The sequence below is a fragment of the Sparus aurata genome, chromosome 11 (genome assembly GCF_900880675.1).
Source record: "Sparus aurata chromosome 11, fSpaAur1.1, whole genome shotgun sequence".
Classification (NCBI taxonomy): domain Eukaryota; kingdom Metazoa; phylum Chordata; class Actinopteri; order Spariformes; family Sparidae; genus Sparus; species Sparus aurata.
Genome location: NC_044197.1, coordinates 32,343,746 through 32,360,705, shown reverse-complemented (window position 1 = coordinate 32,360,705; position 16,960 = coordinate 32,343,746). Strand labels below are relative to the sequence as shown.

General features: G+C 43.3%; 1 protein-coding gene across 10 annotated transcripts in view; it reads left to right on the top strand.

Moving 5' to 3' along the window:
* The window catches only part of LOC115591711 (receptor-type tyrosine-protein phosphatase F-like), a 309,359-nt gene that overhangs the window by 273,555 nt on the left and 18,844 nt on the right, over positions 1-16,960 (top strand). For all 10 annotated transcript variants that reach the window (XR_003985993.1, XM_030433937.1, XM_030433934.1 and 7 more), the window contains 2 exons: positions 9,097-9,382; positions 10,258-10,433. Coding sequence is in view for 9 of the 10 variants with exons in the window: in XM_030433937.1 (XP_030289797.1) it covers positions 9,097-9,382; positions 10,258-10,433 (462 nt within the window). In the remaining variant the exon portion in view is untranslated. The remainder of the gene's footprint in view (positions 1-9,096; positions 9,383-10,257; positions 10,434-16,960) is intronic.

Genomic DNA, 16,960 nt, shown 5'->3' with positions numbered 1-16,960 from the left:
AGGTCCCCCAGTCAGGATTCGAATGGGGGTGCGCTGCATATGTGGCATGAGCTCTAGTTATTAGTTAAGACATAACTTAAAGGTGGTTTATCACAGCTGAGTTCAATTTATCTAGCCACACCTGTTCTCAATCAAGAAATCACTTAAATAGGACCACAAATGGCAAAAACATGGAACAACCAAAATTACCCCAAGAGGACATCGAGAACTCATCCAACAGGTCACAAAACACCCCACAACAACATCCACAGAACTGCAGGCCTCACTTGCCTCAGTTAAGTTCAGTGTTCATGACTCCACCATAAGAAAAAGACTGGGCAAAAATGGCGGCATGGCAGAGTTCCAAGACTTTTGGGAAAGTACTTTGTGGACTGACGAGACAGAAGTTGTATTTTTTTGGAAGGTGTGTCTATTACATGGTGTAAACACAGCATTTCGGAAAAGGAACATCATACCAACAGTAAAATGGTTATGGAGGGGGTTACCAGATTATGGGGTTACATTATGGGATGTTGGATATGCTGGGCACCATTTCAGTGAGGGCCCATTTTGTCTGTTTTGCCTGTTGGGGTGGAGAGTTTGTCCATGTCTGCTGTAATGTTTCCATGGCTGATGTTATGACCATGCCTCCTCTGAGTGAATCCCTGGTGCCTGTGAAGGTGTCCTCCTCCTCTGCTGCTGGAGTTCCTGCCACAGCCTTTTAGGGCTATTCGGAGCCTAACATCCCTGAAACAACTGGACTGGTGCTGAGGTGGTGTCAATTTGTTTCATTTCCTCCATCCCACTGTTGGGCTTTAGCCGGGGTCACACCTGGGTAAGTTTTACGTGGTTGAGGAAGCTAATGTAACACCATTTAACCTTACTTCTGAGGTCAATGCTGTCCAGCTATCATCTGCTGAAATCCCTGGATGGATCAGTCATAATGGCCATGCAATGGGTGGACCTGTCAAGACTGCTGCAGAGGCTTGGTGTTGTTTCGCCACAAAACTACAAGCAGATCAAACACCACATTAGGACTGGCGACCACCATCCAAACAAACAGCGTGCCTATCAGGCTTCTTCAGAGAACTGGTCAGCAATTGAACAGCAGCTTGCTTTGTCTGGCTGATGGGTTGGTGGAGGAGAGCTGCAGCCCCTTGGCTAGTTAAAAAGAAATGAGGATAGTGGAGATTCTATATTGACAATCGTCACATCAAAGACACACACCCTCCCATGAGTGGATGACAGCCACAACCATTCAGCTCTGTTGGGACCCAATGATGAAGTTGTTCATTGTAGATTTCAAAAGGGACATTGAACTGAACTCAGTTTCCCTGAATTTCCCAGTCCACACACTTTGATCTTTGAGCTAATATTGGTTAGGGTGACAGACCCCCCCCCCCCCACTGACCAGATAGTCAAAGTTCCATTGCCTTCCTTCGTCCTCTGGCTACTTCACCTTGTTCCCTACAGGGCTGCTTACTCTTAAGTTCTCTTCTCCTGGATTCTTCTGGGCCTAACAGCTGCTGAGAGTTGTTAGCTGCATTGCCAGCAAGCCCAAAGAGCTTCTCCTCACAGCAGTGTTGCAAGGTCCTGCTTGTATTCCAGCTTAGGTAATACCAGCAGCTGCAACTCTTACCAGCAAACTACACAATCCAAGGAACACCAAGCAAGTTTGAATGGAATTTCTATACTTGCAAAGGAAAGAAGTGACCAGTTTTCCTCCATCTGCTGTCTTTCATCAGCTTGAATTTTTAAGGTCGGAGTTGCTCATGATGGCGCCTGTGACTGGCAGTGCCATGGCTCGTCTCCTGCTGTATAGTTTGCTAATGGTCATATTTACAACATATGTGATCATATCAGCCCGTATTTCAAATGGATGTGTCTCAGCCTTACGGATCTATGATCGGGACTCTCTGTTTAGTATCAGAGAGTCTATGGAGGGCCTGTTCTTCACACGGGGCAGGTACAAACAAGCATTTCCTCCTCCCTTTATCATCGACCCCGACTCACCTGAGTATCTGCTGCTTTGTCGGGCCCCGGGCAAAGCCCGCAGGAAATCGAAGAAAAGAGGCTCGCGTTCAGGAGTCCAGGTCAAGCGAAGACGCGCTGCAGCACGCCTGGGCTCTGCCATTCTCGGCCATGGAGGACGCGCAAGGTGTCTGCACCGGATTCCTCTCCTCAGTGTGTGTGACAGCACGTCCACGCTGCCGTCTGCTTGGGCCACAACGCAGGTCCTGGAGCCTACACAGCGCTGGAGTGGTGGTCAGCGGCTTTCATCGCCTCCACGCTCCTCCGTGTTTACACCGGTTCTGCCCGCACGGTCCAGCTGGAGGCCAAGTGACCGCTGGACATGCCTTCGACCAATCCCGCTGCGCTCTGTGGACACTGCCTCCGTGACGTCATCAACTTTGCATATCGGCCTGTTGAATGCTCGGTCCATTGCAAATAAATCCTTCTCTCTGAACGATCTTTTCACAAGAGAAAAGCTGGATTTAATGTGTCTTTCGGAGACATGGCAGAGAGAGGAAGAGTTTATTCATCTTAATGAACTTTGTCCAGCAGGCTGCTCTGCTGTCGGGAAGCCCCGCCCATGTCGTCGTGGGGGGGGTCTGGCTGTTGTATTCAGGGACAGTTGCACATGCAAAGTGATTCAATCACAGGAATTCACTTCATTTGAGTCCCAGATGGTCATGGTGGGTTCTTCAAGTCCATTCTATTGTGTGTCAGTCTACCGTCCTCCTGGTCCTGCTGCTGTGTTTTTGAAGGATTTTAGTGACTTTTTATCCTCCATAATAAAGTTGGAATCTGTTCTAATTCTTGGAGACTTTAACCTTCATGTTGATGACAGCTCATCTTGCTCCGCAAAGGAACTTTTAACTTTGACTGAAGCTTTTAATTTTGAGCAACATGTTTCTGAGCCCACACACCAAAAAGGCCACATCTTAGACTTAGTTTTTACGCTTGGCCTAGACATTTCAAATGTGTCTGTGCAGGACGTCCATCTGAGTGATCATTGTCTTGTTTTGTTTAATCTGCACTTTAGCCCTGAGCCTAAGCCCTTAGAAGTTAGGTCTCAGAGGCGTGTTATCTCTGCTAATACTGCAGACAGTTTTTCTGCTATGTTTGACCCTCTTTTGTTCAAGGATTGCCTTGATGTGGACAATTTCATTCACTGTTTTACCAGTCATTGTGTTGAAATTCTGGATCAGGTGGCACCTGTTAAATCGAACTCGTCAATACAGAAAAAACTGTGCCCTTGGACAAATGAAGATACCCTGAGTCTGAAGAGACTATGTCGAAAGACTGAGCGTCTGTGGAAATCCACTAACCTTGAGGTGCACAGACTTTATCTCAGGGATCTTGTGTCCTCATACAATGAGATGGTGGAAAATGCCAGATCTGACTATATTCGCCAACTGGTAACAGTGAATAAGAAAAACCCCAAAGTGTTGTTTGACACGATCAATTCTCTTGTTTGTCCTGCTGCTCCAATTACCCCTGTCTTTTGTGAAGCTGACAGCAATGCATTGTTGAGATTTTTCACTAACAAAATTAAGATGATCAAGGATCAAATCCCTCCCCTTTTGTGTGGAACCCCTGCTCTCATTGAGCCTGTCTCCAGCTTGTGGTCCTCATTTAAGTCTGTGACTCTGGCTGATATCTCAGCACTGGTGACCAAGATGAAACCCTCCTCTTGCTCATCCAACGTCCTTCCATTTAGGCTCTTTGTGAAAGTGTTTGATGAAATTGGCCCCTGGGTTACCCAAATGGTTAACCTCTCCCTTTCTACAGGTGTTTTTCCCAGTGCATTTAAGCATGCCATGGTGGAGCCTTTACTCAAAAAGACAGGCTTAGACCCGACTGACCTCAGTAATTTCAGGCCTATTTCAAAGCTCCCACTCTTGTCCAAGATCTTAGAGAAGGTGGTCTCTGAACAGCTGTCATTATTCCTGGATCAGAATAACATCCATGAGAAGTTTCAGTCTGGTTTCCGCAAACATCACTCTACGGAGACAGCCTTACTGAAAGTGTCCAGTGACATTATGATGTCTGCTGATTCGGGAAAGTGCACTGTTCTAGTTCTCTTAGATCTGTCCTCAGCATTTGACACAGTTGACCACCAGATCCTGCTGAGAAGACTGAGGGATGAAGTAGGACTGTCAGGGTCAGTTTTACATTGGTTCTCGTCATACCTATCTGGGCGTAGCTTTAGTGTCATGGCTAATCAAATAAGGTCTGAGTCAGCGGATCTGTTGTGTGGAGTCCCTCAAGGTTCTGTTTTGGGTCCTGTATTATTTTTGTTATATTTGATCCCCTTGGGAAAAATCATCCAGAGATTTTCTGATGTTTCGTTCCACATATTTGCTGATGATATCCAGCTTTACTGCTCTTTTAAGCCAACTGAGCTCCAGAGGCTAAATTCCTTAGTTAATTGCTTGATGGAGATTAAACAATGGCTAAGTGATAACACCTTGCAGCTAAATGTGGACAAAACAGAAACACTGGTTATTGCCCCTGATGACTCAATTCCAGGGTTGAGCCAGTACTTGGGTGACTTAGGCCAGTCTGTTAAACCGAGCCTAAGAAACCTGGGTGTTGTATTGGACAAAGACATGTCATTAGTGCAACACTGCAAACAACTGACTAAAAACTGTTTTTTCCAACTGAGGAAAATCTCTAAACTAAGGAAAATGGTGTCACAAAATGATTTAGAGCTGATCGTTCATGCATTTGTGTCTTCGCGTTTAGACTATTGTAATAGTTTGTTTTCATGTCTGAACAAGAAGGAGCTGTCTCGCCTGCAGTTAGTGCAAAACTCTGCAGCAAGAATTCTGACCCGCTCTAATAGGAGGACACACATATCCCCTATTCTTAAAGCTCTTCATTGGCTGCCAGTTTCCTCGAGGATCAATTTTAAAATTTTGGTTTTAACTTTCAGAGCTATACATGGTCAGGCTCCACCTTACATCAGTGATCTGATCCAGCCTCACACCCCAGCTCGGGCTCTGAGGTCTGTGGATCAGAATCTGCTGATGGTTCCCCGCACTCGTTTTCGGACCAGAGGAGACAGATCTTTCCAGGCTGTTGCTCCTAGGCTTTGGAACGATCTTCCGCTCTCTCTGCGTTCGATAGAGTCTGCTGACTCCTTCAAAAGGCAACTTAAGACTTATTTATTTGTGCAGGCTTTTGCTTGATTGTCTTGGGGCTTCTATGATTGCCACTGAGTTGTCTTGGCTTTTTAAGTTTTAAATGTGTATGTACTTTTTTTTTTTTTTAACTGTGTATTGTTTTTGTTGTTAAAGCGCTTTGTGACCCTGGTCTGTGAAAGGCGCTGTACAAATAAAGCTTACTTACTTACTTACTTACTTACTTACCTTGCACAGCAAGAACAGCATCGTTCAACACTGGAATTACAATCTTCTCCTGCTTGGCTCATCAGCCAAGGAACCACCAGCACTTTTTCTTCAAAGAATGTTAACATTAAACCGGGCCTAGATATCGCATAGCATAGCACGGCTTAGCACAGGACTTTTTAAAGTCTGGTCGATGTAATGCACATGACAATCTTAGTGTCTGGTCACTGGGTTATTGTGATCTCTGTATTTTCAGCTTATTGGTTGCTTTCTTAACTACATCGCTAATTTAAGGTTTGTTGAATTATGCTTCACACAGACTCAGGGGCTCAGGGTCTTTGCGTCCAACTAACTATCTTCTATAACATGGCATCATGTCTCACACACACACACACACACACACACACACACACACACACACTCCTTCAGACTGGAGCATATCAATACCACATGTGATATCAGTGAGCACATGATGTGAGCACCACCATTGTTCATTCTTTCTATCAATGAAAGAAGTGGTGATCCGCCATCTTGGACTTGAGTTAAACCCTTTCAGCCATTTTGCTTTTTTCTTCCAGACACACCCACACAGAAAAAAACACAAACACACACACACCTGTATGTAGTGCAAATTAGTTAGATTGTGTGTTTTTATTTTGTGTTGAATAAAATACTTTTGAATCTTCTTGCTGTCTATTTAATATTATACAAGAGTGAATGTTGCTAACCTCTTCTCTGCCAAGGACTCCAAAGTCCTTCAACCCTTTCTAGCTGTTAAGTAATTTTGGTTGTAGTTATTTAGTCAATTATAAATCAGAGTTACAAACTTACAGGTTAGTACCCTTTTTATGAGACAGGTTTGGTGAATTGGCAAACTTTTCCCTTCTTCAAGAGTGCTGCCCTGAGGTGATCTAATTCAAACTGGATCTTATTATTTATCATAATTAATAATCATCCCTAACAATCATTAATTATAATTAATAGGCAAATGTAACCGAAAACTCCCAATTAGTAATGCATGAAGCAGTACAGCACCCTTGACTTTTGAAAAGGCTACTGGTGGGTGGAGGTGGCTGAAGAGGACAGAGAAAAAACAGCCCTACCCGGAGGCAGAGGCCTGTACCAGGGGTAGGCCATGGCAATCGGCCTGACAAATCTCTTCTTCCAGTACATGATGGAGCTGATCCTCAGGGGCCTGTAATGGTGCATTTCTTGGTATATTTGGACGATATACTGATTTACAGTTGCACATTCCAGTACCATTTCATCCATTTAGAGGGGGTCCTGACCTGGATACAGTTTGCAGGCTCAATCCTGGAAAATGCCACTTTTCCAGGGACTGCATTTGCATGGGCATGTGGTCTCCAAATGGGGCCTCCAGCTTCACCTGTGGAACACAGATAAGGTGAGACAGCTCATACTGTTGCTCACTCATGTTTGAAGATAATTTGCTGGTGCATGGGGTTCCAGAGGTCCTGCACAGTGACCAAGGGCATCAGTTTGAGGCAGAAGTGATCAAGGGCCTCTGTCAACTGCAAGGCTTGGATTCCCATTGATGTGCTAGTGCCTCTCTATGTGTTGTTCTCTCTGAGCACTTGATCTTTCCTTGAGTATGTATTGTCCATGGTGGGGAGGCTGGAGTTTGCCTTTGGAACTGCCAGGCTCATGAGAGACAAAAATTCTATCATGACAAGAATCTTTGCCAGCAAGCTTATGAGGTTGGAGATTTTGGAGTCCTTGACAGAGTAGAGGTTGGCAACATTCACTCTTGTACAATATTAAATAGACAGCATGTGGGTTTAAAAGTATTTTATTTAACACAAAGTTGAAAACACAATACACAACGGTGAGGACTCAAAGCACGACAAAGACAGAATAGGCAAGGTAACAAAGCTTACTGAAGTCAGGGTTCGTTACACAGAAGATCAGTCAGCGGGGCAAACAAATCCGGCAGGGATCAGGCAGAAGCGAAGTCAGAAAGCTCACAGGAAAGTCAAAACCAGTAAAGCTAGATAAGGTTAGGAATCAACAAAAGCTGGAACGCTATGTACAAAGACAAAATATGAACAGGTGAAAGTAATCAGGGTGGGGAAAGCAATCAGTGTGGAGGGTAAAACCACACGAGTAGGGAGAGTGAATCCGAAATGAAACGAGATGAAATATACACAAGACAATACAGGGAGAAACTATAATCTGGGATGGGTCGTAACAACATTTAACACCACTGTTTTTTACTAAATTAATAAAACAATAATATCAGTAAAACTGTTCAATAAAACAGAATATACCTCTTTCAAATATTCTCAACCCCATCAGTGGCAATTTTAAATTTTTTATTTCATTTAACAAATTTTAATTAAAAAAGATAATGTAATGGGATAACAGGAGCTCACCTGTGTAAAAAACATCAAAATGAGTACAGCAACTTCTTGTACAGCTTTCCTTAAGCACACCTTTAAAAACAAGGGAACACAGCAACCTGCACGAGATCCGCTGTGATGCTATTTTGGCTTAACTTAGCACTTTTCATAAAATGCTGCACATTTCGAAATAACAATATGATAACAATAATACATGTGTGGCCTTTACCAAGTGAAATTTGCACATCTGTTTAGTGTTTTTTGCCGCATTTTAACACGCTTCAAGTTGCTGACCCAAAAAGCAATGTCACAGGACTCAACAGTACTGAGGTAACTGGTAGTGTCTTTGGCAACTTATATGAGGAAAAAATACTGCAGTTATACGAGGAGAAGTGTCTGTCATCCTGTCTTTCTTTATTAGCCATTTTAAGACAGGGCAGCAAGCCACCAATTTGCCCATCCTTTTGGCAGCTAGGTTTGCGGTTTTACGGTGAGGGTGGCAAATTGGGGGTCTGTTTTGGTCCGCCGATTTGCCGCCTCGGAGGGCACACTTATTTCCGCCTTTGCCTACTATCTAAATGCGAGGCGTCAATGTGCCCCTAAGGCCCTTGCCTAAGATGGGCGGAGGTGTCCATGACGTGCACTGTTGTGCGACCCACAGCCAGGGAGTTTCAAAGCCAAGAAACAGCTGATCACAGCAGTCAGTTCATCACTTCATCTGCGGACATCGAGATGAGCAACTGGACAGCCTGAGTCCCAGGAGATGCTAGCGTCTCCTCGGTTTCTGCAGCTGTTTGGTTGTGTCCGCTTGTTGTTGTAGCGGCAAGCTAGGAAAGGTTGCTACTTTCAAATTAAAAGCCCCCCACTAAGAACCCAGTTCTAAACTCCAATGGGGTGCAATGTAAAGCTCTTATTTTGAAGAGAATTTTGTTGTCATTATATATAGAATATGATATTATGATATATAATATTAGGCACATAACAATGTGCCTTGTATTTTATGTATATCTGGGGATAACACATGAGGACTCATTACTGATTAACTTATTTTTTAAAATATCTTATAGCATAAGTAGAAAGACTTAGAGATATAAAGACAGTATCAGATAACACAATGGCCGAAAAATGGATCAATCCTTGTTTTATGAAAGATAGTGTTAATGTTGAATTGGCACAAAAACTTCTAAAAGGCTTAACTAATGAAATACCAACTGGACTGGATGGGACACTATTGTCGTTGTTTCCTTTAAACTACACACTTACGCTGGATTGCAAATGTGAACATTGTTGACTGTATGTATTTCAATTGAATATGGACCCTAGAAAGAGTAGTTATTGCCAAGGCGACAACAAGTGAGGATCCCAATGAACAATAAACAATGTTGTTTGTGCTCTGTCAGTGCTGGTGTAGGCCGGACTGGCTGCTTCATTGTGATCGAAGCCATGCTGGAGAGGATGAAACACGAGAAGTCAGTCGACATTTATGGTCATGTGACATGTATGCGCTCTCAGAGGAACTACATGGTGCAGACAGAGGATCAGTACATATTCATTCACGAGGCGCTGCTAGAAGCTGAGACATGTGGCAACACAGAAGTCCCTGTCCGTCATCTTTATGACCACATCCAGGAGCTCACCCAGATCCCTCCTGGAGAGACGTTCACCGCCATGGAGCTGGAGTTTAAGGTTGGTGCCTTTTGTTTTGCTGCTTTTGGACTGCATGGTGACTTTATACAGCTTGACAGTCTATTAAAAGGGGCTCTCCTTTAAACAGACAAAGGTCACATATGTCTGTGTTTTGAGAGTTGAGAGATTTGTGACATATTGCATGCTTGGAGTGTATGGTTAGTGTGTTATGTAGTTTTTAGTGTAGTGTGTTTAGTGTGTTGTGTAATCATTTTTTTTTAATGAGTCAAAAACAATGAGGAGACTGCTGAATGTGGAGCAGGCAGTGCAGCTCTTCATTGAGCTGGAGGGAGCTCAGGGAGCCCTGAGCCTGAGGCATTGCCTGCATTTAAATGTAAATATCTACATAAAACTTTGTAAATTTAATAAAACTTGTGCAAAAATTTAGCAAACAACAATTTATATGTGCATTATAAGTAATAAATATGGTTTGTTAAACATATTTGTGGTTTTCACAGTAAAAAAAAAAAAAAAAATGTCCTACTCGGATTTAATGTTTTTTTGTGATTTTAGGTCAATTGTGTTAATACAGTATGTCAATGTAAAATAATAACTGTACAGTTATACAATTGAGGTTGAGCTGAAAATAATTACACCAAACAAGGCAAGGTAAATAGTTTTTAAATGGGAATGTATAATGGTAAAATCAAAAATAGTCAAAAACTGCCAATTATACCCTTGACCCCAGAGGGTTAACAACCTTGTGCACTTACTGCATTCTACCAAGACTGGTTGTATTGGCACGTTAAAAAATGGGGGCAGACAGCAGAGACAATGGGTGTAGCTGTGAAGCTGCAGTGCAGTTACCACTAGGCTAATGCTATGGTGTCTTTGGAGCATCAGAGACAGCCTTGTCCTCCTCTCTGTCTCTGCAGAAACTGGCCAACTCTAAAGCACAGACCTTAAGATTCATCAGTGCAAACCTGCTATGTAACAAATTTAAGAACCGCCTAGAAAACATGGCTTTCGAGTCAACCCGTGTCCGCCTGCAGCCAGTCAGAGGGGTGGAGGGCTCCGACTACATCAACGCCAGCTTCATTGATGGATACAGGTGAGTCCATACAAATCAGTTCACATATATCAAAACAAATTGGTCTTAATGTATGTTAGATCTCATGCTTTTTCACTTTTATGAATAGTCTGTCTGAGATCTAATGTAGAGCAAGGCCAACTAATAAAGAACAAAAAAAATTAAAAAATACACAACACTGAAATCGTAGGAAAAGAAACAAAAACCTCCTAAAACAAAACCATTCCAAAGGAGGAAAACTCAAACAAGAGAAAAGGAAAATAACAAAAATTCACTCCACAGGAGGGAAACAAAAGACTACGATCTAAACTGCACTGTCAGACTAGGCTATGACAATGTAAAACAAAAAAAACACTCCAACGGAGGAAAGCAAACAAGCTATCAAACAAAACTGCACTTAACTGGCTGAGCTGTGAAAATTAAACAAAAGATCACTCCAACGGAGGAAAGAAAAGGCTATGAACTTAAACTGCGAGACAGAGCTCTGCTATAAAATTATCAAACAAAAAATCACTCATAAAGAGGCAAAAGAATACAGAGTTACCGAAGAAGATCAGGACTAGGACGAGATGAGGACAGTGGCAAAAGGTTGGGGTGCACGGTGGAATGAGACACTTTGGCACAATAAAAAGGGAGACACAGACTATAAAACACATGAGGGTAAAGGGGAACAGGTGGAAACAATCAGAAAACAGGGGAGGCAATCAGACTGATGACACATGATGAAGGGCAAGTGACCTGAAACGAGAGGATAGTTAACTTTCAAAATAAAACAGGAAGCCACAAAACAAAAACCCAGAGTGAGACAACCCTCACCACTGTGTGACAGTACCCAAATACACAATTGAAGGAGGAGAACCCGGTGGCTGAGGTTGGCAGTGAATTGTTGGCATATTCTACCCAGACCAGGTGTTTGCTCCAGGCACCGGAGGCCGGTTTCCAGTTGCTAATTGAGGCGTTCGGTCTGGCCGTTGGCCTCCGGGTGATACCCCGAGGTCAGGCTGGCTCTAGCTCCGATGAGCCTGCAGAACTTCCTCTAGAACCGGAACACGAACTGGGGACCTCAGTCAGAAACGATGTCCTTGGGAAACTCGTGGACCCTGAAAACATTGTTCATCATCACCTCCACTGTTTCCTTGGCCGAGTGCAGCTTTGGCATAGCAATGAATCTAGCCATCTTCAAAAATATGTCGACCACTGTGAGGACAGTGGTGTTACCTTGAGATACCAGGAGCCCCGAGACGAAGTCTATGGAGATGTCTGACCACTGTCTTGAGGGGATGGGTAGGGGCTGCAGGAGACCCATGCATGACCTGGAGGACTTCTTGTTTTGGGCACAGACCGAACATGCCTCTACGTACTCCCTGACCTCCTGCCTCCATAGAGGCCACCAGAACCGCTGGGAGATTGCGAACATCGTCCTCCCAACTCCCGGGTGGCAAGAAAGCAGATCACCTGTGAGCGCAACTCAACCGGGACAAACAATCAATTCTCTGGGCACCCACTAGGTGGCGGAGCCCCACCATTAGCCTGCTTAACCTCTTTTTCTATCTGCCAAGTCACTGCTCCAACCACACAGGTCAGTGGAAGGATAGTTTCTGGTTCCTTGGCAACAGGCTTGGGGTTGAATATTCGGGAGAGGGCATCTGGTTTGATGTTCGGGACCCCGGCCTCTAAGAGAGAGAAAAGGAGAATCAGTTAAAGAAAAGCGCCGACCTGGCCTGGCGAAAATAAATTGAGTCTTTTCGCTTTTCTGATGTATTCAAGGTTTTTGTGGTCCGTCCAGACGATGAACTGATGGTTGGCCTCCTCCAACCAGTGTCTCCACTCCTCCAAGGCGACCTTGACCACCAATGGCTCCCAGTTGCCCACTTCATAATTCCTCTCTGCTTTGTACAGCCGTCGTGACAGGAAGGCCCAGGGGTGCGTCTTGCCGTCATGCTCCGAGCATTAAGAGAGGACTGCCCCGACCCCTTCATTGGAGGCGTCTACCTCGACCATGAACTGATGCTGCGGGTCTGGCATGGTGAGGATTGGGGCCAAGGTGACGCGCCGCTTGAGGGTCTGGAAGGCAGACTCCGCTTCTGGAGACCAGTAGAACTGCACCTGGGAGGATGTAAAAGCATGGAGAGGAGCAGCTATTGCGCCAAAGCTTCTTAAGAACTGCCTGTAAAAGTTGGCGAACTGCTGAACCTTCTTGCAGCTATCAGGTGTGGGCCACTGAGCCACAGCACTAATTTTAGCCGGGTCCATCTGCACTCTTCCAGGGGCTACGATGAAGCCCAGGAAGGAGACAGTGTTGGCATGGAATGCACTCTTTTCGGCTTTGACATGGAGTTGGTTCTCAAACAATCTTTTTAAAACTCTGGTCGATCCATCTGACAGCACAATGATAATCTACGGGTAATATTTTATGTGCACCAATATAGCTATGACAAGGAATTATATGTAGACTAGGGTTTTAAGGTTTGTGTGTAATGTAAAACATGAACTGTGGGCGCCGTTTAGCTCAGTTGGTAGGGCAGCATCCCATGTACAGAGGCTATGTCCTCGCTGCGGTGTCCCTGGGTTCGAGTCCCGGCCTGGGCGCCCTTTACCGCGTGTCTCTCCCCCTCTCTCTCATCCCGTTTCCTGTCATATCTTCAGCTGTACTATTAATAAAGCTGATAAAAGGCCAAAAAAATATATAAAAAAAACCAAAAACATGGACTGTGAGGAATGAGACTTTGACGCACATTTGAAATCCTTATACCCACGCGTTCGTTGAATTGTGTTGAATCCTGTGATATAGTCCACACCCATTTCCCGTTTCTTTTTTTCTGCGAATTCACGAAATGTCGCAAACCTACTTTTTTGAACTCCTCCCAGGCGATTTGGCTCATTTGCACCAAACTTTCTGTGGAATCTCCTGACAGAAGTTTATTAAAATAATTCTGATATTCCAAACAATACTCAAGATATGAAATAACAACTTCCTGTACAATTTGCTCTAAACACAAAGTGCTGCATATCTCCACATTGATCTTGGGACTACTTCCCCATAAGCCCCTGTGGCTCTGTGCAAAATTGAACCCAATGACCACTAAGTGGCGCTGTTTAAATTGAAGTATTTCATATCTCCACATCGGCTGGTTGGATTAAGACAAAACTTGGTAGGATTATTGGCAATGCCTTCCTGACAATAGCTGACAAAAGGCATTACCAGGGGACTCTAGAGCGCACCCTGGAATATTAACAATCCAAGCCATGCCTCCTATGCACATACATGATCAAATTTTCGCATGCATATGTATCACACCCAACATACAAAAAATATCCACCGAAACCAAACTGTCACTCCAACAGGAAAGTGGCCATTTTCATTATTAGGGCCCGAGCAGGTCTCAAAACTTGGTATAATCATTGCCAATGCCCTCCTGAGGATATCTGACAAAGCACTTACCAATCCGCCACTAGGTGGTGCTCTGGTGGCAGTCTAATTAAATAGTTGGCACTGTGCCCACACCATAACACTTATGTCAATGAAATTCATAGGGGTGGTATAGACTGGCGCCTGTAACTCACACACCAAAAATGACCAGCAGGTGGCGCTTTTTTCAATGCAAAAGCATTTTTTGCCCATAAATCCCACATAATATGTCATCCCTTTTTAAACCTCATATCTACGTGTTCCCTAAATTGAGCTGAATTGTGTGATGTAGCCACACCCACTTTCACAGTAACTTTCCAGTCACAAAATCACGAACACTTAAAAACCCACTTTTTCGAACTCCTCCTAGGCGATTTGACCGATTCGCACTAAACTTTGCATGTAGCATGTGTGGACCCTCCTGACAAAAAGTTAGCAAAAGAAGTTCTATAGCCCATAAAACGCCCAAAATATAAAACAACAATTTCCTGCACATTGTGTTAAAAACAGACAGTCCTGCTGTCAACTGTCCAAATATCATAAAAAAGTTCATAATTGTGTTCCATTGCCCAATGACGGTTTGTGCAAAAGTCAGTGCAAATCACCCAATAGGTGGTGCTCTGGTCGCAGTCTAATTAGTGTCAATAAAGTAAATGGGAAAATCTTCAAATCCTCTTCAAACTCATCGACTTTCAACCTCTTCTTGTACCTCTAAGTTTGAGCTACAGACACCGTTTCACCTTTTAAAGAGTCACAAGACCTTGAACTATTGAGCATGTATTCAGCTTTTAAAATCTTTTACAGTTTTGAAATCATAACCATTTTAGTTTTAAGGATTTTTAGCCCCTCTTCTGATTTTTAGAATGGGTGTGTATTGCATGACCTACAGTGCGTGACATCATCACTAGAGTGGAGAGCAGCTGGAAAAAGTGGAGAAAAAATTCTCTTCAGCTTGATTTAGATACATCTTTTATTTTACATAGACAATATTTACAAAGAAATGACCAGTTGATGGTCTTATTTCGGATGTAGCACTTACACTTTTGGCTGTAGAAGCCCTAGAGCAACAAGCACTCCAGCAACTCCCTCATAAGCCGCAATGTTAGCCGCTATCGGTAGTGAGAGAGCAACACAGCTTGCAGCTTGTGGAGAAAATAAAAACAGTTATAGAAATGAAATGTTAATCAGAATATGCATATTGTTTATCGTTGGCAGAACAATGTGAATTCTAATACTTTAGGTAACTCATTGAGACTGAGACAGACCAACTGAAGAAGCTAGCAATTGAAGTCAAGGACTTATTAAAGGCAAGTCAAAGAAGTAAGTTTGAGTTTACATTTAAATTCCTCAATAGAGCCAAATTGTCTGATGTCAGCTGGAAAGTTATTCCAGAAGAAGGGGGCACAATAGGGAAAAGCCTTGGAGCCAGCTGATGTCTTCATAACCCTGGGAACCTTCAGGAGCCCTGAATTTTGAGAGTGTAAGTTCCAACACGAGTTGGAATATATGGTATGATGAGATCTTACACGTACAAAGGGGCAAGGATGTGTACTGTTTTGCATGTCATCAGCAGCACTTTTAAGTCTGATCTTATATGAATTGGGCCAATGATCTAATGATCAAAGGCATGAATCAGGATCTCTGTGTCAGCCGTGGACATGGAGGACCTAATTTTAGATATGTTCCACAGGTGGTAAAAAGCTATCTTTGTCATTTCCTTATTGACAGAGAGGGTGGAATCAAAAATAAGACTGAGGTTCTTGACAGTTGAACTTTGAGAAATAACAAAGTTGTCAAGAGTTACCGTCACCTGATCTTAGTGGTGTCTCTGTTGAGTGGGCGCAATGACCAGTATCTAAGTTTTATCTGAATTCGGGAGCAGGAAGTTTTCTGACACCCATTTCTCACTGTATACAAGCAAGTCTCTTAATTTTTGATTGAGATTTATCATCAGCTTTTATGTGCACATACAGTGAGTGTCATCTGCATAGCAGTGGAAATGTATTTCATAACTCTGAATAATTTGGCCAAGAAGTGAAATATATAAAGAGAAGTGCAAAGGGCAAACAACAGAGCTCTGTGGAATTACAAGTAAGTAAATATTGATGTAGCATTATTGTTAAAAGACACATTTTGTTCTTTCAGACAGGTAAGATCGTAGCCAAGCAAGAGCCAGGCCAAAGATGCCAAATTGACTTTCAAGTCAATCCAACAATATGCCATGATCTATGGTGTCAAATGCAGCGCTGAGATCCAGTAACAGAAGAACTGAAGTGGAGTTTGAAGTCCAAAGAAAGTAGAATGTCATTTACCACTTTAGCAAGGGGAGTTTCGGTTAAATGACAGGCTCTTGAAGCTGATTGAAAAGGTTGCAGAAGATTACTGTTGAGAAGGTAGCCAGAAAGTTGCTGGGACATAGCTCTTTCCAAAACTTTAGAGAAGAAGGGAAGGCAGAGTACTGGTCTATAATTATTTAGAGATCCTTGGTCATGATTTGGTTTCTTAAGTAGAGGCTTAAGCATGGCAGACTTAAAACTAGCAGGGACAACACTGGTCATGAAATTAATTAACAGTGTTTTACACTGTCGGTCCCAGTGCTGGCAAGAGATTCTTAAACAGTTTTACCAGAAGGGGGTCCAGGATGAGACAAGTTTAGACAATATCTCAATAGCAGTATTTACAAAAGTGTAAAGAGCTGAGACTAAATGCGAATCAGCAGAAGGATGTTTTATAATCTACTTTGACGAGGAAGCTAGAGATTAAGAGTTAAATTTAGTTCCAATCTCATCAATTTAATTGCAAAAGAAATCTAAGAAATAACTTGTATTGAAGGGTGCACAGCTCACAGACAGACAGATGTCCAAGTTAGATTTTCGCCATGTACGTTCTCACAAATTGAGGGTCTGTTTAGGTCCGCCGATTTGCCGCCTCGGAGGGTACACTTATTTCCACCTCGCCTGCTAGATGAGCAACTGGACAGCCGCTGAGATCTGGGAGATGCTAGCGTCTCCTGGATCTCTAGCTGTTTCGTTGTGTTAGCTTGTTGTTGTAGCGCAAGCTAGAAACGGTCGCTACTTTCAAATTAAAAGCCCCCCGCTAAGAACCCAGTTCTAAACTCCAATGGGGTGCAATGTAAAGC